At 38.5% G+C, this 13,971-nt stretch overlaps 1 protein-coding gene across 1 annotated transcript in view; it reads right to left on the reverse strand.

Moving 5' to 3' along the window:
* The window catches only part of MED14 (mediator complex subunit 14), a 53,609-nt gene that overhangs the window by 22,329 nt on the left and 17,309 nt on the right, over window positions 1-13,971 (reverse strand). Inside the window, exons 11-19 of the mRNA XM_020783880.3 lie at window positions 13,540-13,665; window positions 12,300-12,378; window positions 9,501-9,660; window positions 7,411-7,605; window positions 5,907-6,041; window positions 4,864-4,940; window positions 569-729; window positions 339-485; window positions 133-224 (exon numbers count right to left, since the gene is read on the reverse strand). Of these exons, the coding sequence (XP_020639539.2) occupies window positions 133-224; window positions 339-485; window positions 569-729; window positions 4,864-4,940; window positions 5,907-6,041; window positions 7,411-7,605; window positions 9,501-9,660; window positions 12,300-12,378; window positions 13,540-13,665 (1,172 nt within the window). The remainder of the gene's footprint in view (window positions 1-132; window positions 225-338; window positions 486-568; window positions 730-4,863; window positions 4,941-5,906; window positions 6,042-7,410; window positions 7,606-9,500; window positions 9,661-12,299; window positions 12,379-13,539; window positions 13,666-13,971) is intronic.

The raw sequence follows: 13,971 nt of genomic DNA on the forward strand, positions 1-13,971 counted from the left end.
GCTATTACAATAGCTTTCAGTATAATCTGCATTGTTCAGCATCCATGGGCGGGGGGAGGGGCTTAGAATTGATCCCCATGAATAAATGGTCCTACTATAATAATAATAATCTTAGAACTGTTGATTACTTACAGAACTTCCCTTGGTAGTTCCATAACAAAGAATTAACTTCCGATAATTGTAGATTCGGACTTCTGAAAAAACATTCAGATGGCTAGGTATCTCTGCCAAAGATAAAAAGGGGTAAGGGCAGGGGAGAAAATATGCCAAGAATGAATGCCTTGTTTTGGTAGAGCTTTTGCAACATCGAGAGAATAAAAGGGAATGTCCTCATATACCTGGTAATGATCGTGCAAACTCCAACACACATTCATATAACCGAGCTATACTATTCCAGTCATTGAGGAACATCTCAACTACTTTTCGGCCACCGACTGGTTCAGATAATTGGCTTTCATATGTTAGGTAAACATGACGGGTTGGTCCTACAACATTAAGAAGGACAGTCAAGTCATTCTGCAATACATATCATATGAGCAGAAAATGCTAATGTAATTGTGAAACTAACCTTGCTCCCTGGAAGAAGTGCTATTAAGTGGGCAATTTGCAAATATAAGTTCAGCCACCCATGTGCGGTTATTTCTACCTTGCAACCGAAAAGTGCAATCAAGAAGGGAACGGTCCAGAGCTTTCTGGGTTTCCTCACTTGTACCCTTACATGGAGGAATTCTGTTGAAAAGGAAAGGGAAAGACAATGGTCTTACTGCCGTCTCGCAATTCAACTTCAGCCCTATAAATGAACAACTCACCATATGGTTTTCAATATTTCAAGGACATACTTGAGAAAAAAAACTGTAGCTATCTACAAAGGTCTTGAGCTAAATCCAATCTTATGCTGGCAGAGGAAGAACATGCTAGTGAAGTATCTGGAAAGTGAGTCGTGGCAATTGGACTTCTTTCTTATTAGGTTGAAACATTTTGCTACTCATCCAAGTAGCTTCTTCAGTCATGAGTAGCAAAACATTTCAACCTAATAAGAAATAAGTCCAGTTGCCATGACTCAACTTCCAGATAATCTCACCTGGATGACTGAGAATATTCACAGACACTAGTGAAGGCTCATCAGGTTTTTATCCAGGTGCACAAACAGCAGTTTACTTGTTCTTGCGACCTCACTTTTACATCTGCAACTGGAAATTGTGCTGAATTCTGCACTAGTGTACAGTTCAAATATAGTTTTAGACCAGTACGAGATAGAAAGTGCTTTGCAGGGAAGGGCTGAAAACTCTGGTTTTGATCAGATATTAATTCATTTTCAATATTTGTTTTTCAGGACCAGTTCAGATATTTAAAATTTAACAAAACTACAACTATATTGATCTGCTTTTTAAAACTCCAAAATTAAGTGGCCTGCACTACATTGATACATCACCTTTATTCTACATCATTTGTTCCTATTTTAAGTAACAGAAATTGCAGTAGAACTGAATCTCTGCAAGAAAAATAAGTTACATTAGATCTGTGAGCTTTTAGAAGGAGCTAGTTATTTGTTTTAAACTTTACAGAAAGTATGCAATATTTGAATTCAGTTAACAAAATTCCTTTGAAATTCATAGATGAATAGTATGATTATAATCTTATAGGCCAGCGCTGGGAACAGCTTACAAATCTTGGATGTAGCTCTACTACTTTAGTCCAACATAATATTCTGACATGGAGCCAATGTTTTAGTAATTGTACAAAACACAGAAACAACAGAGTTCCTTTTGAGTAGGAGCACAATGGCAGATCACTAAAGCAACTTTGATTTGGAGACATATACAGGAAATAAGCTTCAGACAATGTTCTCCTTGAAGCTTATGCCTCAGCTAAACTAGCCACCCTTCACGGATTGCTGCCTTGTCATGGCGAAGGGACTTGAGTAATTCAGAGAAGCTATGGGCTATGCCGTGCAGGGCCACCCAAGACGGACAGGTAACAGTGGAGAGTTTTGACTAAACGCAGTCCACCTGGAGCAGGAACTGGCAACCCACTCCAGTATTTTTGCCAAAAAAACTCAATGAACAGAAACAAAAGGCTAAAAGATATGACGCTGGAAGATGAGCCCCTCAGGTCAGAAGGCATCCAACATGCTACTGAGGAAGAGCTGATACAAGTAGCTCCAGAGCTAATGAAGTGGTTGGGCCAAAGCCGAAAGGACGCTCAGCTGTGGACGTGCCTGGAAGTGAAAGGAAAGTCTGATGCTGCAAAGAAAAATACTGCATAGGAACCTGGAATATAAGATCTATGAACCTTGGTAAGCTGGATATAGCCAAACAGAAGATGGCAAGAATAAACACTGACATTCTGGGCATCAGTGAACTAAAATGGATGGGAATGGGGGAATTCAATTCAGATGATTATCGTATCTACTATAGTGGGCAAGAATCCCATAGAAGAAATGGAGTAGCCCTCATAGTCAACAAAAGAGTGGGAAAAGCTATACTGGGATAGAGTTTCAAAAATGAATGGAATGAGTTCAATACGAATCCAAGCCAATTCTGTCAACATCACAGTAATCCAAGTTTATGCACCAACCACCGATGCTGAAGAGGCTGAAACTGAGCAATTCCATGAAGACTTACAACACCTTCTAGAACTCACACCAAAGAAAGATGTTCTTCTCATTATAGGAGAAGGGAAGTCAGGGAGTAGGGAGTCAAGAGACAAAAGCAACAACAGGTTAGTTTGGCCTTGGAGTTCAAAACGAAGCAGGACAAAGGTTAATGGAGTTTTATCAAGAGAAGAAGCTGGTCATCACAAACACTCTTTTCAAACAACACAAGAGGCAACTCTACACATGGACATCACCAGATGGGCAATACCAAAATCAGATTGATTATGTTCTTTGCAGCCAAAGATGGAGAAACTCTATACAGTCAGCAAAACCAAGATCTGGAGCTGATTGTGGCTCTGATCATCAGCTTCTTATAGCAAAACTCAAGCTTAAACTGAAGAAAGTAGGAAAAAACCATTGGGCTAGTCAGGCATAATCTAAACCAAATCCCTTTTGAATACACAGTGGAAGTGAAGAACAAATTTAAGGAACTCGATTTGGTGGACAGAGTGCTTGAAGAACTATGGATGGAGGCTCGTAACACTGTACAGGAGGCAGCAACAAAAACCATCCCAAAGAAAATGAAATGCAAGAAAGCAATCTGGCTGTCCAACAAGGCCTTACAAATAGCAGAGAAGGGAAACAAAATGGAAGGGAGATAGGGAAAGTTACAGAAAACTGAATGCAGACTTCCAAAGAATAGCAAGGAGAGACAAGAGGGCCTTCTTAAATGAACAATGCAAAGAAATAGAGGAAATAATAGAAAGGGGAAAAGCCAGAGATCTATTCAAGAAAATTGGAAATAGTAAAAGAATGTTTTGTGCAAAGATAGACACAATAAAGGACAAAATGGTAAGGACCTAAGAGAAGCAGAAGACATCAAGAAGAGGTGGCAAGAATACACAGAGGATCATACCAGAAAGATCTGGATGTCCCGGACAACCCAGATAGTGTGGCTGCTGACCTTGAACCAGACATCCTGAATAGTGAATTCAAGTGGGCCTTAAAAAGCCTGGCTAACAACAAGGCCAGTGGAGATTATCACATTCCAGTTGGACTATTTAAAATCTTAAAAGATGATGCTGTTAAGGTGCTACATTCAATATGCCAGCAAGTTTGGAAAACTCAACAGTGGCCAGAGGACTGGAAAAGATCAGTCTACATCCCAATCACAAAGAAGGGCAGTGCCAAAGAATGCTCCAACTACCGTACAATTGCACTCATTTCACACGCTAGCAAGGTTATGCTCAAAATCCTACAAGGCAGGCTTCAGCAGTATGTGGACCGAGAACTCCCAGAAGTACAAGCTGGATTTCGAAGGGGCAGAGGAACTAGAGACCAAATTGCAAACATGCGCTGGTTTATAGAGAAAGCCAGAGAGTTCCAGAAAAACATCTACTTCTGCTTCATTGACTATGCAAAAGCTTTTGACTGTGTGGACCACAGCAAACTATGGCAAGTTCTTAAAGAAATGGGAGTCCCTGAACACCTTGTCTATCTCCTGAGAAACCTATATGTGGGACAGGAAGCAACAGTTAGAACTCGATATGAAACAACTGATTGTTTCAAAATTGGGAAAGGAGTACGACAAGGTTGTATATTGTCCCCCAGCTTATTTAACTTATATGCAGAATACATCATGCGAAAGGCCAGACTGGAGGAATATCAAGCTGGAATTAAGACTGCCGGAAGAAATATCAACAACCTCCGATATGCAGATGGCACCACTCTGATGGCAGAAAGTGAGGAGGAATTAAGGAACCTCTTAATGAAAGTGAAAGAGGAGAGCGCAAAAAAATGGTCAACATAAAAAAAACTAAGGTCATGACCACTGGTCCCATCACCTCCTGGCAAATAGAAGGGGAAGCTATGGAGGCAACAACAAGAAACTAGCCACCTAATCCAGAGTGCAAAATAAGTTCCTTGACAAAGTCTCTTTGGTTACAAGTCCTTTTGGGCAAATCCTGCTCCTTCAGAACTGTGCATTTCCAGCAAACACATTATGAAAAAAAAGCAAATTATTACATATTTTCCTCTCTCTCATGCATGAAAATAATATCTTCGTTTAAAAGAATTTCAAACACTTATTAGCTCTACAATTATTAGATTATCACTGAAAATATTAAATATGAAAAATCATAAAATACAAAATGCAATCCCCTTCCCTTTTTCAAGCTTCAATTCCACAACATTAAATACTTTTCTCTCCTTCCACCAGCTCATGGACAACTGTACATATTAATGAAAGTGTGAAGTAATCTCTTTACTTGAGTAATCGAATAGCATAACTGAAGCCATCTCCTTCAACCTGGAGTCCTTGATGTGGGATCTCCATATTGGATAACTGAAACAAGGAAACAAAAAATGAACTTCACAATCTTTTAAAAGAATAGCTTCATAGCAAGTGACAACTGCAAGCTAAATAGAGTTCACGGTCTCACAATTGGCCCTTATATATTTATGGTGACATGAACAGTGAATACTTCCAGACAATAACATGTAGTTGGAATAACAACCTCCTTACTAAAGAAGTAGTGATCTAACAGAAGCTATGCAGTGGTGGCTCAATCTGTAACGGAAATGATGAAGCTAAGCCATTCAAACAAGATCAAAGGGATAGGAGGTGCTAAAATACAGTTAACCTCAATTTTCCCTCTAATTTTCCATTTGTGTGCGGTGGGAGATCCACCCTGTGTGTGCCGGGTTCCAGCTGCAAGCAGAAGGAAATGGGCCGCAACACTGGCTTAGCTGCATGACTCCAATGCAACACTGCACTCCTGTGCAGCTTAGAGGGAATACTGCTTAACCCCTACAATTTTTTCTGCCACTGAAGTGAAGATATAAGCTCCTATCACATTCCACCACTGAAGAGAATTCTCTTGTTCACATCCTTTTGTCAGACCCTTCACTCTCCAGGAGCTAACTGCTTACTTCCAACACTGGACAGAAACTCTCCCATCTCTAAAATATTTCCCACTATTTTTGCATAACGTTTTGTCCAATACTGCAAAAATTATCTGCAAGTCCAAAACCTTGTCACCTCTAGCCAAATCTGATTAAAATCAAGCCATAAAAACCCATTCTCCAGCACACAGTGCTGCGAAGGCTATGATCATAATCATCATGTTGTGACAAATGCTCACCTCTACACTTTAGCTTAAAAAGGAAACTCCACCCAGGAGCTCTACCACATGGCTATGAAGTCTTACCATTTCTGGCTGCTTCTGAGCTAAGACTGGGGCTCCTTCTCTTTACCAAGCCCCTGTTTAAAGAATTATGCAACCCACATGGAAACAACTACTGTACTTACTTCCATTCGGAGTCCTATAAATGGCATATTTGTATCACACATTGCTACAAAGTGAGCTAGAACTTTATTGAAGGCACACATTTCTCCAGACCGTTTTGGTTTCTTGGGTTCTGAGGGACATGGATCACCAGACAGCTACAACAAATACAGAGAAGGGGAGAGACACAGATAAAGAGAAAATAACCTGTTTTTTAGTGGTTAAAAGGCTAGATCACTGTTTTAATTTTTAAATTACAAGTTGGAGGACAACATTGACATGTATTTCATGCAAACTATTTAGTGGTCAAAAGCCTACTAGTGGCATAACTTTCGACAGCAAATTCTCTCAAGTTAAGTCCCCACACATCTGTTTGAGCATTAAGTCATACAAGTTAGTATGCAACAGATAAGGCATATGCGGATATTCTTAAAATTGAAGAAATCTGACTCAAATAGTTATGCATTTGTGTTAATATAAACATAAAATTCCAATAGGATTTTAGCCAGTAATTCTTGCCTGTAGACATTTAGGCTTTATCCCTATGCATTCATTTCCTTGTATCAAATCCCACAGAAGCACATGCAATTTATTTCTGAGAAATCATGCATAGGATTGTGGCATGTGTCAACTGAGCATATGGGAATATACTCAGCTAAATCAGCACCAGTAATTTCTACTGTAACATGTACATCATTAATTAGTTAATTTTACTGCTAACATTTGAAAGGCACAAAGGATGCAACCAATTAATAAAAAAATACAATGCTGCTAAAATATATTATGTAGCCTCACTCCCATAGCTCTATCATTAATCTAAGATGATATCTGCAGAGCCATTAAAAATAATGCATCCTTTCTTCAGAACTATTGTTTTAACGACCTGTAAGTGTGTGCATATTTCATTGATTAAAATTCACAGGATTAAGGTTTCTTTAATGAGGTGACATTGCTGAACAAATACTGTTAAAAAAAACACTATAGTGCATCAGTGAGTGACAGAGTTCCCACTCTCATGGCTTAACCCATCCATAAAGGGTAAGGAACTAAATATACAAACTCCCAAGTAGCACTATCGTAAAATTGCCCTGTTCCTCTCAATTCCTATTCCAGAACAAAATGTATCTAGTGAAATGAGCTAAAAAGTATAAGCAGGTATCAGTCACATAAATAACCAAGTTTGGGACACTCTGAGAAAACAAATGTGAGTTACTGAAACATACAAGAATACTAGGTCATGAAATACCAATGAATTGCATTTTGGAAGAAAAGCTTTTGAGCAGCATACTACAAATACAAGGAGTATTCTCTGCAACAGCAAGAATATCAGAATACTTTCCGAACATAATTCTTTCCACTTCTGATTCAGGACAAAAAAATGTCCAGCTGAGCAGGCTTACTTAGTATCGCAAGACATCTATACCTCGGTGAGAGTCCAGGACACACCCCATTGTCTATCCTGTCACCCTCAACTACAGGATCACTTACGTATTAAAACATGCTTTGTGCCTCATGACACACCCTTACCTTGCGCTTTGTTCCACTTTTTGCTTGTTTCACACTTCTTGTGTCCAAAACCAGCTCTTTGATATTTGGTTTAAATTGCTGCAGCAAGACTGCAGTAGCAGGGTTGTCATCTCCTTCAGCATAACTCACAGAAAGAAAGTAATATTTGTATTCCAGTTGTGTAGGATTGCTGGGAACATCAAACATCTCCACTACCTAGGTTGTTTAAAAGATCCTTTGAGTTAGCTCGAAAATATTCAGAGATTAATATATGAACTTTCTTTCCCATAGCACTGAGTACTAAATAAGTTTATAAACAAGTTGCAAGGATGTATCGGAAGGAGCTCAAGATACAAAAAAATAATTCACAAAATTTATAATCTACTGTACAATTAGCTTCTGAAAATTCTTCCAAGCAAAGCATTTCATGTTGAAACTTAAGGCTAACAATTATTTTAAACCAAGGAACAGAATATTCAGACTGGTGGGCCAAATCTGGCCCATCAGCAGGCCCACCTGACCCATAAAGCCTTGGGGCAGGCCTTCCCCCAAAAGGTGACCTCCTTAGGAGAGAGGGGGCAGGAAAGTAACTGATTCATAGCCCAAAGGAATGGGTAGTTGCTCCATTCCTCCTTTGCCTTCTTGACACAGGGAATATAAGGAAAAAACTGAAACTGCCTATGCTTCTGGTAGCACATTGAGGTACAGGTGAAATCTGCTTCATGCCTCCAGTGCATTCCATTCATAGGGAAAACAAAGGAGGGATGAAGCCTCCCCAACTCAGCACTGCCTGAAGCAGTTCAGCTGCCAGGAAGCTAATAAGCCTTCAGGAGAAATCAATCCCTCCAACATCTCCTACCTCTTTTTATATGAATGAGTAGTAGAACATTGTGGCTAATTTGAATAGCAATCAGAGGGTAAGAACTGCTTTTTAAAGTGCTTTTGAAATGGAGGTGAGTGGAAGTTCAGTCAGTTGAATAACACTATTGACCTAATATTCTGTCACCTTGACCAGATGAAGGGCCTCAGATGAGATCTATCTTCTTGCCCCTAGTGATGAAGCCAGATTTTAATTAAGATAGGATTAAAATGTCTGTCCATACTTCTAGTCAAATATCTGTGAAGATTCTCAGTCATCCAGGTGTGGCTATCTGGAAGTTGAGTCACTTTCCCCTGGTCTGAATAGGCTCTTTAGACAAAGGACAGGGGTGAATGAAAATCCCACTTCGGCAGTCCTTCTCCACCCACTGTAATGGGTCATTAACAGTTGTTAAGAGTAGTTTTTCTAGTGGGTGTGGTCCTGATCTTTTTGGGGACAGATGAAAGGACAGCATGATAAATAGGAGACAGATTGTATCTAAGGCCTCCACCCCTGTTGAATGAGGGATTTTCTATATGCACAAATATGGCCTCCCTGACCCCTCTCAAACCACCTATCTTTTGGGGGGGGGGGAATTTCACTCTCTCTCTCTCTCACACACACACACACACACACAGAGTCCTTTGTCCATCTAAAAAGCCTATTGAGACCAGGGGGAAGTGAAACCAAACCAACTTGGAGGATATATCAGGGGTCCACTACCAACTCTCCTCAGACTGAAGAAGTTACTTGGACGAGTTGGGAAATGTTTCCACCTAATAAGAAAGACGTTCAGTTGCCATGACTCAACTTCCAGATTCTAGTTAAATAATATCTTAAAGCTGTACAAAATATGAGGTATTCTGTACTTTTACATTATGTTCCTTGTATCAATCTGTGTGAAATGCCTTCCCCTATTTTAACATCTTTTAAATTTTTGCATAAGTTGTATACATTGCTGTATTCAACAATATATGCAGTACATAAGGTTTCAGAGAATAGCGTTCCCTCCTTAAAAATGCTTAAGTGACGCACCTCACACATCCCGGTATAAGACTAATTTACTAGGAATCAGTAGGAAAATTTGACATATTCATAACTGGGGAAAAGAGGAGACTATTCAAGAATAGACCAGAAGTGTTTTAAGTGGTTAAGCTCTTTCATAATGCGGTCATCACAAAGAAAAACACAGTCCACGTTGCTTTCTTCAATAAAAAAAACAAGTTCACATGAAGTTTTCATGCTGACTTACAATGTAGTACTGTGGAAGTCGGGTGAGCTTGATGAAGAGTTTGTGATTGGAGAGACTGCCCACAGGGTGAGTAGCATAATTAGCTAGCTGTAGAGTTTCACTGCTGACTGTAGGCAAATGTTTTATTGATTGTTTGCAACGCTGCTGCCCAAGCCAAAACCTTAATTGAAAACAGAAAACAGGACATTTTGTGCATGGCATTCATGCACAGGAATACAGCATGGCTATATTGCTTTGTAAATTTGCTTTTAGAATATACATTTTTGCAATCATGCAGTACAGAACTTTAATCAAGGAAGAGCTACATTCTCAGAGGGCTATTATGTAATTTCTGGTTCCCATGGCCTAAATCTAACTGCTAATCCCAACCAGAGTAGACCTGCTAAATCAAATCCTAACTCAATATTTATGTAAGTCTTGTCAATTCAGTGGGTTACGATTAGTACCTGGATTTAGGTCTATATGTGCACCTTTGATATTTTATGGCTACATTACACAATGTAAGGGCAGGTGTGAAAAATAGGTTTGTATATATCATAGAGGGCACCGTTTGCAATCAAAATAAACTACCACTTCCTGACAAATGAACAGATGGTAGCAAATCCATCTTTGCCAACACCAAAAAAAGTTAAATGGTCCTTATAATTCCCACCAAGTAACCAGGATTTTTACATGTACAATACAAACTCAGTATGAACAAAACATGAATTTTATTAGCAGATGTTCAAATTACAAATGTTCCAGCCAGTTAGACTTCTAAGATGCCTAATTCAGAAAAAAAAAATACAGAAGTACTTCAAACTAGGTTGCCATCTCATTTTTTAACACTATCAAACAACTTCCTCCATTTAGAGATTTTCCAAATACAACTGGGCTAGGTTTAAGATATGAAAGAATCTGAACTGTTTATAAACAGTATGCTCATCAGTAAGAGAATTTTCAATCAATCCATTCGTAAGCAAGCCTACAAACAGGAAAAACTAGCATGAACATGTCAGGGTGAGTAAACTATGAGAAACTTTTTTCTAGGACAGAAATAAAAGTAAGAATAGAAGGCCAGAGGAACCAACCTAGTATATTCACCTAAGGGCCTATTTAATTCAGCTTCTTGTTACTCACACCAACAACCAGATTCCTATAAAAAGCCGGTGAATATGGCAACAGTCCTCTTCTGCTGCTGCTCTCTAGCCTTTGCCATTAAGGCATAAGCTGCCTTTGATCCAGTCTACAGCTGCCACTGCTAGTAGCCATCACTAACTTTAGCCACCTTGAATTCAAGAAATCTCCTTTTAAGGCCATCTAAGTTCATCAGGCCATCACCACTGTTTTGTGGTAGCCAGTTCCACAGTTTAACTAAGCACTATGTGAAGGACATTGAGTGTCTTGCTGTTCATCAGATGGCCCTCAATTCTATTACAGTCGTGCCCCGCTTTATGATTGCCCCGCGTTACGACAAAACTGCATTACGATGATGTTTTTGCGATCGCAAAACGATGGTCTGAATAGGATTCTTTCGCTTTGCGATGATCAGTTCCCTGCTTCGGGAACAGATTCTTTGCAAAACGATTTTCCTAAAGTTGATCAGTGGTTTCAAAATGGCCACCAGGTAAATAAAATGACTCCCTGCTGTTTTCTGGGATGGATTCCTCCCAAGACAGCCACCGAAAATGGCCGCCCTGTGGAGGATCTTTGCTGGATGGTGAGTTTTTAGCCCATTGGAATGCATTAAACGGGTTTTAATGGGTTTTTTATTTTTGCATTATGACGTTTTCGTTCTACAGCGATTTCGCTGGAACAAATTAACATTGTAATGCGAGGCACCACTGTATTACTGGAGGGGAGGAATCTAGAAGCCTAAGAGCTCTCTTCTGGTCAATCCCCAACAGCTCTTACCTCATCAGCGTGCTTCTAATATTAAGAACTATTATCACAATTTGTTGCCCATTCACCCAATTTAAAACAATCCATTTGGACACCTTTGAAAACTTTTTTACAACCCCAAAATAATGTCAGATAGTTTATAAACTGGCCCATCCTACTGGTTGCCTCTACTTTATCTGTACATGATTTAGCATTAAAATGTACTAATCCACTACAGCTGCTAAAATTAACCCATTCTTTAATTCCTTTACTGTGGAAAATGTACATTTATTCTTTCTGTTTTTTACTTAACCAATTATTGAACAACACAAGAACTGGTCCTTTTATTCCATGAATGCTAAGCTAAAGTCTGCTCAGGAGTCTTGGATGACAGACCTTGTCAAAAGCTTTATCGAAGTCCAGATCATCATGTCTATTGCATCACAATTATTCAAATGGTTAACACTTTCAAAGAAATATGGAAGTTTGATAAAGCTTAAAAAACAATTTTATCAGCCTCTCAACCACACCCTAAGACAAGCATTCCCCAGGCATGACTTCAAGTTACTAGGGTCAATGCAGAGGAGACAATACTGAGGAGGTAGTTAGAGAAAAGGCAACAGTAATTAACAATTTTTTCCCTGAATGTCTACTTGAAAATTCCACCTTGAACTTGTTCAATATAAGAACTTAAGCAAATTAAGTTCAATATTAAGCAAAGTTAAGTTCAATTTCAATATTAAGCTCAATATAAGAACTTAAGCAAATCTCTGCTATAGTTACAATCAAGTCCTGGGGCTGTAAAAAGAGTTTTTCTTCTGAATTCACAGTTCTGAATACCACAATTCAGGGAGCTGCTTATAATAGGATAAGGTGCAGCACAAACTGAAATTCTTACATATTTAATGTTGAAAATTCACAGTACCAGTGCTTACTCACTTGAGCTGCTGAAGCCAAGTAATGATACGCTTCATGTCATCATTGACAGATTTCTCTATGTCATCCAGTGTCTGCTGGTCTACAGTGAAAGATGACTAGTTACTAATTAAACAAACATTTACATTTACTTGGAAAAATTAATTCTGGAATTTTAAGCAGAAATCCACTGTAAAGTTTACAGCTACAAATATCAGATATTTAAAGTAAACTATACAGTACTTTAGAATAATCAATAAAACCTGAATAATTTCTTTTCCCCAGCACTGAAATGAGCCTGGATTTTCTCTTATGATGTACAAAAATGTTCGCATTACAAGATTTCCAGTCAACAGATCATATTGGTACTGGAACTGTTTTAATTTGAACTAGATAGCCAACATGTCAATGGGCTGGATGCAGTTAGTCATGCTGACAGCGAAACCACTAAAATCCATGAGATCTAGTTCAATTAGGGTTAACACAGGTGCCATTAATTTCAAATAGATTTGAATCTGAGCATAACTAGATCTAGATCTAACCTAATATATCCAACAGAACCACTGTATGGGAATTATTAGGTAATTTCCAAACTGAATTTAAAATACAAAATATTTATATAGTCTGAAAGACACTGCATAGGCTTAGATCAATAACCCAACCACCCATTTCTGATTTTCAAGAGCAGCTCTGTCCAGTGCTTAAGCGCAGTCTATAAAATATTGTACAGCTAGAACATTATTTTACATGCACCTGAAAGCCTCCCTTCTCAGCAATTAAAAAGCGAAGATTTAAGATTATGGCTTATTATCATAGTGTCTCAGTTCATTGAAATCAGAACAGTGTGATTAACTAGTGACTTCCTAACTTTATCAAGGAGCATTGGAAAAAAAGCTGTATCTGCAGAGCAAAGACTAGCATGCATTGCAGCTTATTAATCCAGAACACCATGATCTGAGTGGAGCTGTCCTATACATTCTGTAATTTCTACAGTGTTCTTAGTTTTGGTTACGCTGTCATTACTCTTTTGGTAAAGAGTTTTAGCAGTCAATCATATTGATTTTTAAGTAAGCGGTGTGGGGATAATTCATTTCCTACCCTATGGATCTAGGTGTATCCTTTCCAACCAAACCTAAAATTAAGTTCCTTCATTCTGGCTACAAGGTCAAAGTAAACAGCTGAATTCTATAACCCCTATTAAGGTTTGTTTTACTATCAGAAAGCAGCATTTGAGCAAAAATGAAATTTAGTCTTATTTACTCACCAATTCCATAAAGCATTAACTGAAATATTCCAGAATGAAGGTCTACAAAAATATGTAGACATTCAGATCGACCACATGGCTCCAAAATAGGGATAACAAGTGTGGGAAGAGCCGTTTCTATGAAAGCTAAATAAAAAACAAAGAATTAATGAAAGTAAAAAAAAAACTTTAGTTGACTAAGCATGACAAGCCTCCTAGTAACAAAACTAGGTTTCAGGCCTGCACTGCCTAATTACAAAAGAAGTACTTCTGAGGGAACATTAATTTTTTGTTGTGCACTGATACAAAGTACCAATTTATTTTTGAAAGCAAGTAATGCAAGTATTGCTTGTTCTTTTCACAGGCAGTTCAGTTTGTTTAAACATAATATCCTACTTAGGAATCTGAATGTACAAGTTAAGCATAAAGGATATAATTCAGTATCTGGAAGTA

This window comes from Pogona vitticeps, chromosome 3, assembly GCF_051106095.1.
Source record: "Pogona vitticeps strain Pit_001003342236 chromosome 3, PviZW2.1, whole genome shotgun sequence".
In the NCBI taxonomy this organism is placed as follows: domain Eukaryota; kingdom Metazoa; phylum Chordata; class Lepidosauria; order Squamata; family Agamidae; genus Pogona; species Pogona vitticeps.